The 15,149-nt window shown below is 31.8% G+C and overlaps 2 protein-coding genes across 2 annotated transcripts; both read right to left on the reverse strand.

Moving 5' to 3' along the window:
- Positions 1-1,015: 1,015 nt before the first annotated feature.
- LOC119608199 lies at positions 1,016-1,510 on the reverse strand. Its single transcript, XM_037962526.1, has one exon. It carries the CDS (start codon positions 1,508-1,510, stop codon positions 1,016-1,018), a length of 495 nt encoding a protein of 164 aa, XP_037818454.1.
- Positions 1,511-11,934: 10,424 nt separating this feature from the next.
- Positions 11,935-12,659, reverse strand: LOC119608200. Its single transcript, XM_037962527.1, has 2 exons — positions 12,518-12,659; positions 11,935-12,447 (listed from the first exon to the last, which is right to left on the reverse strand). Exons 1-2 carry the CDS (start codon positions 12,587-12,589, stop codon positions 11,935-11,937), a joined length of 585 nt encoding a protein of 194 aa, XP_037818455.1. The 5' UTR covers positions 12,590-12,659.
- Positions 12,660-15,149: the final 2,490 nt, after the last annotated feature.

The following is a 15,149-nucleotide window of genomic DNA, read 5'->3' on the forward strand; positions in this document are numbered from 1 at the left end:
CAGTTCAGTTTCAGTTCAGTTTCAGTTCAGTTTCAGTTCAGTTTCAGTTCAGTTTCAGTTCAGTTTCAGTTCAGTTTCAGTTCAGTTTCAGTTCAGTTTCAGTTCAGTTTCAGTTCAGTTTCAGTTCAGTTTCAGTTCAGTTTCAGTTCAGTTTCAGGTTTCAGTTTCAGTTCAGTTTCAGTTCAGTTTCAGTTCAGTTTCAGTTCAGTTTCAGTTCAGTTTCAGTTCAGTTCAGTTCAGGTTTCAGTTCAGTTCAGTCGTTTCAGTTCAGTTTCAGTTCCAGTTCAGTTCAGGTTTCAGTTCAGTTTCAGTCAGTTTCAGTTCAGTTTCAGTTTCAGTTCAGTTTCAGTTCAGTTTCAGTTCAGTCAGTTTCAGTTCAGGTTTCAGTTATTCAGTTCAGTTTCAGTTCAGTTTCAGTTCAGTTTCAGTTCGTTTCAGTTTCAGTCAGTTCAGTTTTAGTTCAGTTTCAGTTCAGTTTCAGTTAAGTTTCAGTTTCAGTTCAGTTAAGTTCAGTTTCAGTTCAGATTCAGTTCAGTTTTAGTTCACTTTCAGTTCAATTTGACTTCAGTATCATTTCAGTTTCAGTCTTATTTTCTTAAGAACATCCTGATTAAAACATTTACTGTTTATGATATAGATAGTGTTATGTGTAAAATTCATAATTAATTTTCTCTTAGTTAAATTACGTGGAACAGTCCTTTGGCTCTATTGGCTTACTTTCCATTTAAATTGTTGTTTAGTTGTATTTTATATTTCGTAGAAAAATTAAAAATAAAAGAGAAAGCACTAGGGTATGGCTGTATAAGATTGACAGTTGACAGGTTGTTGAGGTCGCTCTGTTATGTTACTATTTGTGGATTAAGGCAAAAGGATTAAATAAATTATATTAAACGACTTGTTCATTTTTCATGCACCAATATTGTGGATACAGTTGTCAAAGAACGTTAGTAAATAAATGATTTAGATTAAATTTTGAGTTCAGTTTTAGAGGCAACTGTATATTTGTAAGCTAATTTTAACATGACTTTATGACAGTTGCATTTATTTCATAAGTACATTTCAAAACCATTTTCTTATTCTTTTCCAAAGAATAAATATTGCCAAATAGTGTGTAGATGGTATTGGGCCAGTACATGATTTTCAAAATGCCCGTATCCGGTGGTACATGAATATTTGTCATTACATAAGTGCCCACATCTAGGGGACACTTTAAGCTTAAATTGCCCATACCTTCCTTGTTGAAGAGCATTTCGGCGACATTGCTAAAAACTCGTATACGTTTGACCGAACGCCAAAACTCACAGACTTTGTAAGTGGAATTATAGAGAATTTTTTTCGGATCAACTTTAGAGCCTTTGCGTACATCCTTGTTGTGTTGCACCAATATCAAATTCCACATGGGTGAAGGTACCTCTTTGAAGACCCTGGTTATAGAGGAAAATGTATTATTCCGGTGCAGTACCATGGTGAAACGATAGTCCGGTGTTTCGGTGGTAGTGAATGACAACATTTTCATATGGTAACAATACTGCAATGAAAATGAGCATAGAGTGTAATGCTATTTCTTAATGACGCATTTTCTCTTACTCACCATCAGAACTTGAACACACAAGTTTAGAAATAAAATTGCAATAAAAACAAATTTCAATTGCGCCATATTTACCGAACCTCCTCTTATTGAAACACGTTTCTACTCATGACTTTGTACAACTAGAAGCAACAGGCAATTAAGGTTTTCAAATTAGAATCAGTTTTTTTATGCGTAAATGCGCCTCGATTATGAAAACAGACATGTTAATGAGTTTTTAAATAGATAAAATTAAAAATTAGTTAAATTAGAAAATATGCTTTATATTATTTTCTAATTTAACAGATATAATTACTGTAAAATCTATTTATAGAACAACCTTTAGTTTTTATTTTAAATTAATTTTGAACCGCTATAAATGGCTGCAAATTTTCTAAGACAAATAAAATCTAACATTAACTTTTTTAGAGTTTAAAACCCTTTTAAATTTTTAAATTTAATTCGTAGAAAACAATGCATGTTTCATTTTACAACCATTATTTAAGAGCATTATAATTTTTTAATTAACATCACTTGTTGTAAAGTAGAAATTATTCTTTTTATTACAATTTTGTATTTTAGCTCTAATTTATTTCGTTCATTTTAAACACGCACAACCCAAATTCATGCAATTTTTCTTTCCTTTATAATTTTTCCTACAACTCACTACTCCGGTTTCATGTTTATTTTTTTTACTCCTTGCCGATTTTGGTTTCATGTTTACTCGCAACAATTCCTTTTTATGCTGTTGCAAAAAACTCGAAATTCCCTAGAAAACCCAATAAATAAAAAACATGCTCATACATATAAACAAATTTTAACACATGGCCTGGACCCGAGGAGAATAGTATATGGAAAAAATAAAAACAACATAAACCTCCAAGTATCCACCACAAAAAAAAAAAATAAAATAAAACGCAACTAGCAATAATCTACTAATCAAGCAAATGCACTTCAGAAAACCCTAATACCCAGAGACTATGCAAAAGAAAAGAGAGAGGCACATTACAACGTAATAATATAATTTTATGATCCTTTTAAAACAAGCAACCAACAAACTAAAAATAGAATTGCATGCCCAAACTCATTTGGAGAATTATAAAAATTTACAGTAAAATTTCATTAAAAAAAACTATGTTGGCATGTGAGTAGAGTGTTTCTCTATATTGTTTTTGTGTAAAATTAAATTTTTAATTCTATAGACTATTAAAAAGTTTAACAACAAACTTTTGCTGTAAAGAAAAATTAACATTGACAAGATTTTAAAATGAATCTGTTTTGCATTGTGTGGTGTTATAATTTAAAGGGTTCTTAAAAGTGGAGATAGAACTTAACTAGAACGGACCTAGAACTAACCTAGAACTGAGCTAGAATTGAACTAGAACCTTGAACTAGGACTGAACTAGGACTGAACTAGAACTGAACTAGCACTGAATTAGCAACCTGAACTACTAGAACTTAAACTAGAACTGAACTAGAACCTGAACTAGAACTGAACTACTAGAACTGAACTAGAACTGAACTAGAACTGAACTAGAACTAACTAGAACTGAACTAGAACTGAACTAGAACTGAACTAGAACTGAACTAGAACTGAACTAGAAACTGAACTAGAACTGAACTAGAACTGAACTAGAACTGACTAGAACTGAACTAGAACTGAACTAGAACTGAACTAGAACTGAACTAGAACTGAACTAGAACTGAACTAGAACTGAACTAGAACTGAACTAGAACTGAACTAGAACTGAACTAGAACTGAACTAGAACTGAACTAGAACTGAACTAGAACTGAACTAGAACTGAACTAGAACTGAACTAGAACTGAACTAGAACTGAACTAGAACTGAACTAGAACTGAACTAGAACTGAACTAGAACTGAACTAGAACTGAACTAGAACTAGAACTAGAACTGAACTAGAACTGAACTAGAACTGAACTAGAACTGAACGAGAACTGAACTGGAACTGAACTAGAACTGAACTAGAACTGAATTAGAACTGAACTAGAACTAGAACTGAACTAGAACTGAACTAGAACTGAACTAGAACTGAACTAGAACTGATCTAGAACAGAACTAGAACTGAACTAGAACTGAACTAGTACTGAACTAGAACTGAACTAGAACTGAACTGAACTAGAACTGAACTAGAACTGAACTAGTACTGAACTAGAATTGAACTAGAACTGAACTAGAACTGAACTAGAACTGAACTAGAACTGAACTAGAACTGAACTAGAACTGAACTAGAACTGAACTAGAACTAGAACTGAACTAGAACTGAACTAGAACTGAACTAGAACTGAACTAGAACTGAACTAGAACTGAACTAGAAACTGAACTAGAACTGAACTAGAACTGAACTAGAACTGAACTAGAACTGAACTAGAACTGAACTAGAACTGAACTAGAACTGAACTAGAACTGAACTAGAACTGAACTAGAACTGAACTAGAACTGAATTAGAACTGAACTAGAACTGAACTAAAACTGAACTAGAACTGAACTAAAACTGAACTAAAACTGAACTAAAACTGAACTAGTACTGAACTAGAACTGAACTAGAACTGAACTAGAACTGAACTAGAACTGAACTAGAACTGAACTAGAACTGAACTAAAACTGAACTAAACTGAACTAAACTGAACTAGTAACTGAACTAGAACTGAACTAGAACTGAACTAGAACTGAACTAGAACTGAACTAGAACTGAACTAGAACTGAACTAGAACTGAACTAGAACTGAACTAGAACTGAACTAGAACTGAACTAGAACTGAACTAGAACTAGAACTGAACTAGAACTGAACTAGAACTGAACTAGAACTGAACTAGAACTGAACTAGAACTGAACTAGAACTGAACTAGAACTGAACTAGAACTGAACTAGAACTGAACTAGAACTGAACTTGAACTGAACTAGAACTGAACTAGAACTGAATTAGAACTGAACTAGAACTGAACTAAAACTGAACTAGAACTGAACTAAAACTGAACTAAAACTGAACTAAACTGAACTAGAACTGAACTAGAACTGAACTAGAACTGAACTAGAACTAGAACTGAACTAGAACTGAACTAGAACTGAACTAGAACTGAACTAGAACTGAACTAGAACTAGAACTGAACTAGAACTGAACTAGAACTGAACTAGAACTGAACTAGAACTGAACTAGAACTGAACTAGAACTGAACTAGAACTGAACTAGAACTGAACTAGAACTGAACTAGAACTGAACTAGAACTGAACTAGAACTGAACTAGAACTGAACTAGAACTGAACTAGAACTGAACTAGAACTGAACTAGAACTGAACTAGAACTGAACTAGAACTGAACTAGAACTGAACTAGAACTGAACTAGAACTGAACTAGAACTGAACTAGAACTGAACTAGAACTGAACTAGAACTGAACTAGAACTGAACTAGAACTGAACTAGAACTGAACTAGAACTGAACCAGAACTGAACTAGAACTGAACTTGAACTGAACTAGAACTGAACTAGAACTGAACTAGAACTGAACTAGAACTGAACTAGAACTGAACTAGAACTGAACTAGAACTGAAACTAAAACTGAACTAAAACTGAACTAAAACTGAACTAGAACTGAACTAGAACTGAACTAGAACTGAACTAGAACTAGAACTGAACTAGAACTGAACTAGAACTGAACTATAGAAACTGAACTAGAACTGAACTAGAACTGACTAGAACTGAACTAGAACTAGAAACTGGGACTAGAACTGAACTAGAACTGAACTAGAACTGAACTAGAACTGAAACTAGAACTGAACTAGAACTGAACTAGAACTGAACTAGAACTGAACTAGAACTGAACTAGAACTGAACTAGAACTGAAACTAGAACTGAACTAGAACTGAACTAGAACTGAACTAGAACTGAACTAGAACTGAACTAGAACTGAACTAGAACTGAACTAGAACTGAACTAGAACTGAACTAGAACTAACTAGAACTGAACTAGAACTGAACTAGAACTGAACTAGAACTGAACTAGAACTGAACTAGAACTGAACTAGAACTGAACTAGAACTGAACTAGAACTGAACTAGAACTGAACTAGAACTGAACTAGAACTGAACTAGTAACTGAACTAGAACTGAACTAGAACTGAACTAGAACTGAACTAGTAACTGAACTAGAACTGAACTAGAACTGAACTAGAACTGAACTAGAACTGAACTAGAACTGAACTAGAACTGAACTAGAACTGAACTAGAACTGAACTAGAACTGAACTAGAACTGAACTAGTACTGAACTAGAACTGAACTAGAACTGAACTGAACTAGAACTGAACTAGAACTGAACAAGAACTGAACAAGAACTGAACAAGAACTGAACAAGAACTGAACTAGAACTGAACTAGAACTGAACTAGAACTGAACTAGAACTGAACTAGAACTGAACTAGAACTGAACTAGAACTGAACTGAACTAGAACTGAACTAGAACTGAACTAGGACTGAACTAGAACTGAACTAGAACTGAACTAGAACTGAACTAGAACTGAACTAGAACTGAACTAGACCTGAACTAGAACTGAACTAGAACTGAACTAGAACTGAACTAGAACTGAACTAGAAATGACTGAACTGTTATAAAACTAATCTGATATGTTTGTTTTGCCATTCAAACGTTTTTTGACTTTTGTGTAATTATCTTTTGTGCAATTCTCTTGTTTTTTATTTACCACTTCCTACCGCCCTCTAGCAGATTTAATTACGCTTTAATTTTTATTATAATGGTTAATAGCCCACAATATGTTTTCATTTATATCTATGCTTTCATAATGTTTGAGTTTTCCATTTTGTTGTTGGGATTTCCTCCTCCAATGTACGCCCAGTAATGGAGGGTGTTGCTTACAAATTAATGTTAATACAACAAAAAGAAAAGGATACAATTTTGATATGATAATATTTTTTAAAATAAGGATTACTTTTTTGTTTCAAGCTATTTTTTTAGATTTAAGTAATATCAATTCATCATAATGTTAATTATTTCTATTCAAGATTTTTATTATTTCATATGTACAATATAAATTATCATTATTTCCAAATGAATATGGCATATTAGGCCGTCAGCGTGAACCTTTGGGGATTTCAGAAATTTTATTTATTTTTTATTTAGTATGTTATTGTTTCTTTTTCTTTTTTTTGTTGGCCCAACTCTCCAAAGTAAAATAAACAAACTTTACACTTTGTCATACATTTAAATACTGGGAAAATGTTACCAATTTCTGTGTGATTGAGTGACATGTGTATGTATATAATTTGTAAATATGTGATGATATCGCAGAAGTAACATGTTTTAAAATTTGTTCTTATTCCCAACAGACGTATACATATGTCAAAACCAAAAATTATAGGAAAAAACAAGGATACAAGAAATCAAAATCATCATCATCATCATAATAATGTGAAATGATGGGCGGAATGAATGAAAAAAGTAAAGGAGGGAATTCTAGACGACCTTTGCGTCATCCTACTTTAGTTATTTTTTAACACAGAGGTTAATAATGGCTTATTTGTGTTTCGAAAGACCCTCTAGTGTTAAATTTTTTTCATACTCGTTGTGATTGTGATGTGTCAGCACAATGTTGTCTACTTTTAGTAGCAGGATGTAAAAATGAAAAACATATTTTCTGTTGTAAATAAATGAAAATACATGGCCACCATTAATATTGCGATGTTAAAATACAAAAAACGAGGAAATATGCAGAATATACATACATACACATACATACTACTCATGAATTATTTTACTCATACCATGTAATATTTTTATAAGTTTCCTCTTTTTATTTTAGTAGAAAAGCGAGGATAAACTTTGTAGTATTTTAAAAAACATGACAAGTAAATTTGTTTATTTTACATTCTCTCAAATGAAGTCAGAAGCAAATGTCAGGACTTTAAAATAATGAATTGCGATTTATTATTTCTATAGATTAGCCTACTATATAGACTAAATTGGACTGTAGTCTATAGCATATTCTATAGTCTAGTCTATAGTCTAGTCTATAGTCTAGTCTACAGTGTAGTCCATAGTCTAGTCTATAGTCTAGTCTATAGTCTAGTCTATAGTCTAGTCTATAGTCTAGTCTATAGTCTAGTCTATAGTCTAGTCTATAGTCTAGTCTATAGTCTAGTCTATAGTCTAGTTTATAATCTGGTCTATAGTCTAGTCTATAGTCTAGTCTATAGTCTAGTCTATAGTCTAGTCTATAGTCTAGTCTATAGTCTAGTCTATAGTCTAGTCTATAGTCTAGTCTATAGTCTAGTCTATAGCCTAGTCTATAGTCTAGTCCATAGTCTAGTCTATAGTCTAGTCTATAGTCTAGTCTATAGTCTAGTCTATAGTCTAGTCTATAGTCTAGTCTATAGTCTAGTCTATAGTCTAGTCTATAGTCTAGTCTATAGTCTAGTCTATAGTCTAGTCTATAGTCTAGTCTATAGTCTAGTCTATAGTCTAGTCTATAGTCTAGTCTATAGTCTAGTCTATAGTCTAGTCTATAGTCTAGTCTATAGTCTAGTCTATAGTCTAGTCTATAGTCTAGTCTATAGTCTAGTCTATAGTCTAGTCTATAGTCTAGTCTATAGGTCATAGTCTAGTCTATAGTCTAGTTATAGTCTAGGTCTATAGTCTAGTCTATAGTCTAGTCTATAGTCTAGTCTATAGTCTAGTCTATAGTCTAGTCTATAGTCTAGTCTATAGTCTAGTCTATAGTCTAGTCTATAGTCTAGTCTATAGTCTAGTCTATAGTCTAGTCTATAGTCTAGTCTATAGTCTAGTCTATAGTCTAGTCTATAGTCTAGTCTATAGTCTAGTCTATAGTCTAGTCTATAGTCTAGTCTATAGTCCTAGTCTATAGTCTAGTCTATAGTCTAGTCTATAGTCTAGTCTATAGTCTAGTCTATAGTCTAGTCTATAGTCTAGTCTATAGTCTAGTCTATAGTCTAGTCTATAGTCTAGTCTATAGTCTAGTCTATAGTCTAGTCCTATAGTCTAGTCTATAGTCTAGTCTATAGTCTAGTCTATAGTCTAGTCTATAGTCTAGTCTATAGTCTAGTCTATAGTCTAGTCTATAGTCTAGTCTATAGTCTAGTCTATAGTCTAGTCTATAGTCTAGTCTATAGTCTAGTCTATAGTCTAGTCTATAGTCTAGTCTATAGTCTAGTCTATAGTCTAGTCTATAGTCTAGTCTATAGTCTAGTCTATAGTCTAGTCTATAGTCTAGTCTAGTCTATAGTGTAGGCTAGTCTGTAAGTCCAGTCTACGGTATTATAAAGTATACAGAGTTGGCTATTGTTTCGACTATAGTATAGACTATAGATACTAAAGAAGTATTTTTAAGACAAAGTAAATATAAATATAATATTTTTATTTTCTCATTTCTTTCTTTCTAGGTGAGTAATTCTTTGGATAAATATATTTCATAATGTGAGTAAGCAATCAATATTGAATTAATCGTTTTAAATCTCATAATCCACACTAATTCAAAGTAAACTGCTCGTCAGAGATTCCGATAGCAAAGTTTTGCCTGACAACGGACAACGACTGGAATCATAAAGAATGAATTTATAAATTCGTTTGAAATACACACCTCTCTCACTTTCGCTCTCAAGTCTAGTCTATAGTCTAGTCTATAGTCTAGTCTATAGTCTAGTCTATAGTCTAGTCTATAGTCTAGTCTATAGTCTAGTCTATAGTCTAGTCTATAGTCTAGTCTATAGTCTAGTCTATAGTCTAGTCTAGTCTAGTCTAGTCTATAGTGTAGGCTAGTCTGTAAGTCCAGTCTACGGTATTATAAAGTATACAGAGTTGGCTATTGTTTCGACTATAGTATAGACTATAGATACTAAAAGAAGTATTTTTTAAGACAAAGTAAATATAAATATAATATTTTTATTTTCTCATTTCTTTCTTTCTAGGTGAGTAATTCTTTGGATAAATATATTTCATAATGTGAGTAAGCAATCAATATTGAATTAATCGTTTTAAATCTCATAATCCACACTAATTCAAAGTAAACTGCTCGTCAGAGATTCCGATAGCAAAGTTTTGCCTGACAACGGACAACGACTGGAATCATAAAGAATGAATTTATAAATTCGTTTGAAATACACACCTCTCTCACTTTCGCTCTCAAGTTACCCGATAGTTTTATAGGCTGAATTTAAATTTCTTTGTAGATCTGACAAATAGTACTGATTTTTGGTACTACAAGATATGATTTTCATAACCATATGAAAAATAATAAATAATACCAGTTCCATGAACTGCAGGTTACGTGACTGATTGTGTTTATTAACATGTGTGTAAAAATTTACAAATGTGTGCACATTTATTATACATGCAAGCCCGTGACTTTTTTATTTGACAAAGTAAAATATAGACCCTTCCCATTTAGACGGCGATTTTCACAAGAAAATCGTAGTAAAATATGTGTTATTTGCTGAAATAAAAATAAAATTGTTATCCTGTTTATATCATTATTATCATAAACATATTTTTTTTGTTCGCTTTTTTTTAAATGTACTTTATTTTTCCGCTAAAAGCGTGATACACATGCGATGCATACATATGTATTTTCCATTTGTGGTGGTTTGTACAAGTCACTTGTAATATTTTTTTACATTATATGTCTTACATTCATCCATTAGTTTAGATCTTCATGTATAATTTAGTAGAGGTTTAACAACGGTTGGTTTTTTACCATAATCAAATTTTAATAACGGATAAATGTTTTTACTTTAAAAACTTTGAATTTTAGGTTTGAGTAAAAATTAACTGAAACTGAACTGAAACTGAAATAGGACTGAAACTGAGCTGAACTGAAACTGAACTGAAACTGAACTGAACTGAAACTGAACTGAAACTGAACTGAAACTGAACTGAAACTGAACTTAAACTGAACTGAAACTGAACTGAAACTGAACTGAAACTGAACTGAAACTGAACTGAAACTGAAACTGAAACTGAACTGAAACTGAACTGAAACTGAACTGAAACTGAACTGAAACTGAACAGAAACTGAACTGAAACTGAACTGAAACTGAACTGAAACTGAACTGAAACTGAACTGAAACTGAACTGAAACTGAACTGAAACTGAACTGAAACTGAACTGAAACTGAACTGAAACTGAACTGAAACTGAACTGAAACTGAACTGAAACTGAACTGAAACTGAACTTAAACTGAACTGAAACTGAACTGAAACTGAACTGAAACTGAACTGAAACTGAACTGAACTAAACTGAAACTGAATTGAAACTGAACTGAAACTGAACTGAAACTGAGCTGAAACTGAACTGAAACTGAACTGAGATTGAACTCAGTCTGAACTGAAACTGAACTGAAACTGAACTGAAACTGAACTGAAACTGAACTGAAACTGAACTGAAACTGAACTGAAACTGAACTGAAACTGAACTGAAACTGAACTGAAACTGAACTGAAACTGAACTGAAACTGAACTGAAACTGATCTGAAACTGAACTGAAACTGAACTGAAACTGAACTGAAACTGAACTGAACTGAAACTGAACTGAAACTGAACTGAAACTGAACTGAAACTGAACTGAAACTGAACTGAAACTGAACTGAAACTGAACTGAAACTGAACTGAAACTGAACTGAAACTGAACTGAAACTGAACTGAAACTGAACTGAAACTGAACTGAAACTGAACTGAGATTGAACTCAGTCTGAACTGAACTGAAACTGAACTGAAACTGAACTGAAACTGAACTGAAACTGAACTGAAACTGAACTGAAACTGAACTGAAACTGAACTGAAACTGAACTGAAACTGAACTGAAACTGAACTGAAACTGAACTGAAACTGAACTGAAACTGAAACTGAACTGAAACTGAACTGAAACTGAACTGAACTGAAACTGAAACTGAACTGAAACTGAACTGAAACTGAACTGAAACTGAACTGAAACTGAACTGAACTGAAACTGAACTGAAACTGAACTGAAACTGAACTGAAACTGAACTGAAACTGAACTGAATTGAAACTGTACTTAAAATGAACTAAACTGAAAATATACTAAAGCTGAACTGAAATTATTTAAACCATCACTTTTACAAGCACATTTTTGATCTCTTATTCCAACTCTTAACAACTAGTAGATAATAAAACCTTATTTGTCAAATGTCAGTTAATTCCTATCAGTTTCTTACGATATATTTCTATACATTTTTCTTTTTATTACACCAAATATTTTTAACAATTTTATTGGACCTATAAAAAATTCACTAAAAAGGATAAATACTTCAAACCAACTGCACAAATGTTTCACATTCTACATCCTTTTCCATCCCTTGTTTACCAACCACTAACAAGACTTTATCACTGTCGCATTAATTTCATACGTACACATCAGTACCATTCTCTTGTCCGGCATTTGTGAATAGACATTGCCAAACAGACTATAGATAGTATTGGGCCAGTACATAAACTTTAAAATGCCCGTATCGGGCGGTACATGAATATTTTGCATTACATAAGTACCCACTGCTAAAGGACACTTCAAGCTCATATTGCCCATGCCCTTTTTGTTAAACAACAGCTGGGCCACATTGTTAAAGACCCGAATACGTTTAACATAACGCCAAAATTCACACACTTTATAGGTGGCATTATATAAAATCTTTTTAGCTTCAACCTTAGAGCCGCGTCGAGCATCGTTATTATGTTGCACCAGAATTAAATTCCACATGGGTATGGGTACCTCTTTAATGACACGAGTTATAGAGGACAGCGTCTGATTATTGTGTAAAGTCATAACAAAGCGATAGTTTGGGGTTTCCGTGGTGCGAAATGAAGACATTTTCAATTGGTAGCAATACTTTAAGAAGAATAAAAAAATCAGCAAAACGTTTAATTAATTCAATTAAATATTAATACATTTTACTCACCAGCCAAGTGCTAGGTAGTAATTGTAGTAAAATTACTATTGTGGCAACAAATCTTTTTGACAATTCTATCATATCTTCTCATTTGCTTAATTAACATTATTTCCTTAATTTCCATAAAAATTATTACAAATTTACGTTTTCCAACCTTTAGCCTTACATTGTTGAGTTAAACTATTTGTTATTTTCCTAGTTTGAAATAATTCAATTTAATTTCAATTCCTATTTGTTTTTTTAATAACGTTTAATATTAATGAGTTTTTAACTAGTTTTAGTCTACAGTTTTAAATATTGTGTAATATTAATTTATAATTATTTAATAATATCATTTTGTTTTACTTTCGAAATCACATTAAAATCATATTTCTTTTATAATTGTATAGATTTATCGTTACATTTTAGTTTGAATGATAATTATACTCTAGAGATAATTATTGTAATTTGTTTGTTTTTCAATATAATTTCCATAACATCTATTTTAACACCGAGAGAAATTAAATGGCAAACTTCTTGTCAATCGATTAAAAGATTTTAAGTTTTAAAAGAAGTCTTTACGAAACTTTATTAAACTTCTCAAATAATTTATAAAGTGTGAAACCGAATTGAAACTGTTCTGAAACTGAACTGAAACTAAATTGAACTGGAACTAAACTGAACTGGAACTAAACTGAACTGGAACTAAACTGAATTTAACTAAAACTAAATTGAATTAAAACTGAATTGAACCAAAATTGAACGAAAACTGAACTGGAACTGAAACTGAACTGAAACTGAACTGAAACTGAACTGAAACTGAACTGAACTGAACTGAACTGAAACTGAACTGAACTGAAACTGAACTGAAACTGAACTGAAACTGAAACTACTGAAACTGAACTGAAACTGAACTGAAACTGAACTGAAACTGAACTAAAACTGAACTGAAACTGAACTGAAACTGAACTGAAACTGAACTGAAACTGAACTGAAACTGAACTGAAACTGAACTGAAACTGAACTGAAACTGAACTGAAACTGAACTGAAACTGAACTGAAACTGAACTGAAACTGAACTGAAACTGAACTGAAACTGAACTGAAACTGAACTGAAACTGAAACTGAACTGAAACTGAACTGAAACTGAACTGAAACTGAACTGAACTGAAACTGAACTGAAACTGAACTGAAACTGAACTGAAACTGAACTGAAACTGAACTGAAACTGATCTGAAACTGAACTGAAACTGAACTAGAACTGAATAAGTGGTCGTGGCAATGGGCAGAAATTTGCCTTCTATTTAAAAAGCTAATTTTTCAAACTTTCATATGAGAAGAACTTTTCAAAGATATTCCTAAAATTGTGCGAGTTATAAGTAAAATTTTAAAATAGAGTTTGGGAAAATTACTTGCTACCAGGTTCTATTCTCCTATTACTTCACAAAAGAAAAGTGAAATTTACTTTTTTTCAATTTTTTGGGTAATTCAAAGAGTCGTAGTTTTTACGTCATAACTTTCGTATTATTGAACCGAAATTTGTTTTTGATATGTTTTTACTAAAATCTCACTTATCGTTTTAAGCTTGTGTTATTAGCATTTTTATTTTTAGCCTTTGAAATTTTATATATAATTATGACTTTTGGTGAAATATTTTGGATTAAAGAAGTAGTCCACTTCTAATTTATCTTATAATAAAAATTACTTGTCAATATAGCTATATTGTATGTTCGACACTATACTTTAAGTAGTAAACTAGTTGGAGAACCTTACTGTCAATAGTAAAACTCTCCCATAACTGCTTTGCTCTTGGATAAGTATAACAATGTTGAAAACTATGTTTAGCATAATGCTAGGATAATTATACACATACTTACATATTAACAAAACATTGAATTAAAAAAACAATTATTTATGCCAAGTAAATAGTAGTTATATTTATTGGATTTTTAATTTAAATTACATATGTATATGAAATTACAAATAGATTTCGGTAAGTGATATGTAGAAAACATTTTGCGATTTTAGGGTCTTTTTTAGTCATCGTGGTGTTGAAGATTAGTTACAGTTATAGGATGATTGACCCCTCTGTTTTCCGCTAGTTAAGGAAGCAATGTGGTAATGGTTCATACTGCAAAATCACTGAAATGAAATAATGTAAACATTAATAAAAAGAAAAATTCAATTTAAGTCTTTCAAACTAGATAGATAGATAGATAGATAGATAGATAGATAGATAGATAGATAGATAGATAGATAGATAGATAGATAGATAGATAGATAGATAGATAGATAGATAGATAGATAGATAGATAGATAGATAGATAGATAGATAGATAGATAGATAGATAGATAGATAGATGATAGATAGATTAGATAGATAGATAGATAGATAGATAGATAGATAGATAGATAGATAGATAGATAGATAGATAGATAGATAGATCGATGGCTAGATGGCTGATGCTAGATAGATAGATAGATAGAGTCGATAGATAGATAGATAGATGATAGAGATAGATAGATAGATAGATAGATAGATAGATAGATAGATAGATAGTAGATAGATAGATAGATAGATAGATAGATAGATAGATAGATAGATAGATAGATAGATAGATAGATAGATAATCGATAGATAGATAGATAGATAATGATAGCT

Source organism: Lucilia sericata, unplaced genomic scaffold, assembly GCF_015586225.1.
Source record: "Lucilia sericata isolate MDLA Ls3-8-SP2 unplaced genomic scaffold, ASM1558622v1 Contig000806F_arrow, whole genome shotgun sequence".
Lineage (NCBI taxonomy): Eukaryota > Metazoa > Arthropoda > Insecta > Diptera > Calliphoridae > Lucilia > Lucilia sericata.

Bases quoted from the DNA above. Each gene is read 5' to 3' on its own strand.
- LOC119608199 (XM_037962526.1), bottom strand. From the start codon at position 1,510: ATGTTGTCATTCACTACCACCGAAACACCGGACTATCGTTTCACCATG.
- LOC119608200 (XM_037962527.1), bottom strand. From the start codon at position 12,589: ATGATAGAATTGTCAAAAAGATTTGTTGCCACAATAGTAATTTTACTA. The intron at 12,448-12,517 runs GTGAGTAAAATG...TTCTTCTTAAAG, and splicing joins TACTACCTAGCACTTGGCTG to TATTGCTACCAATTGAAAAT.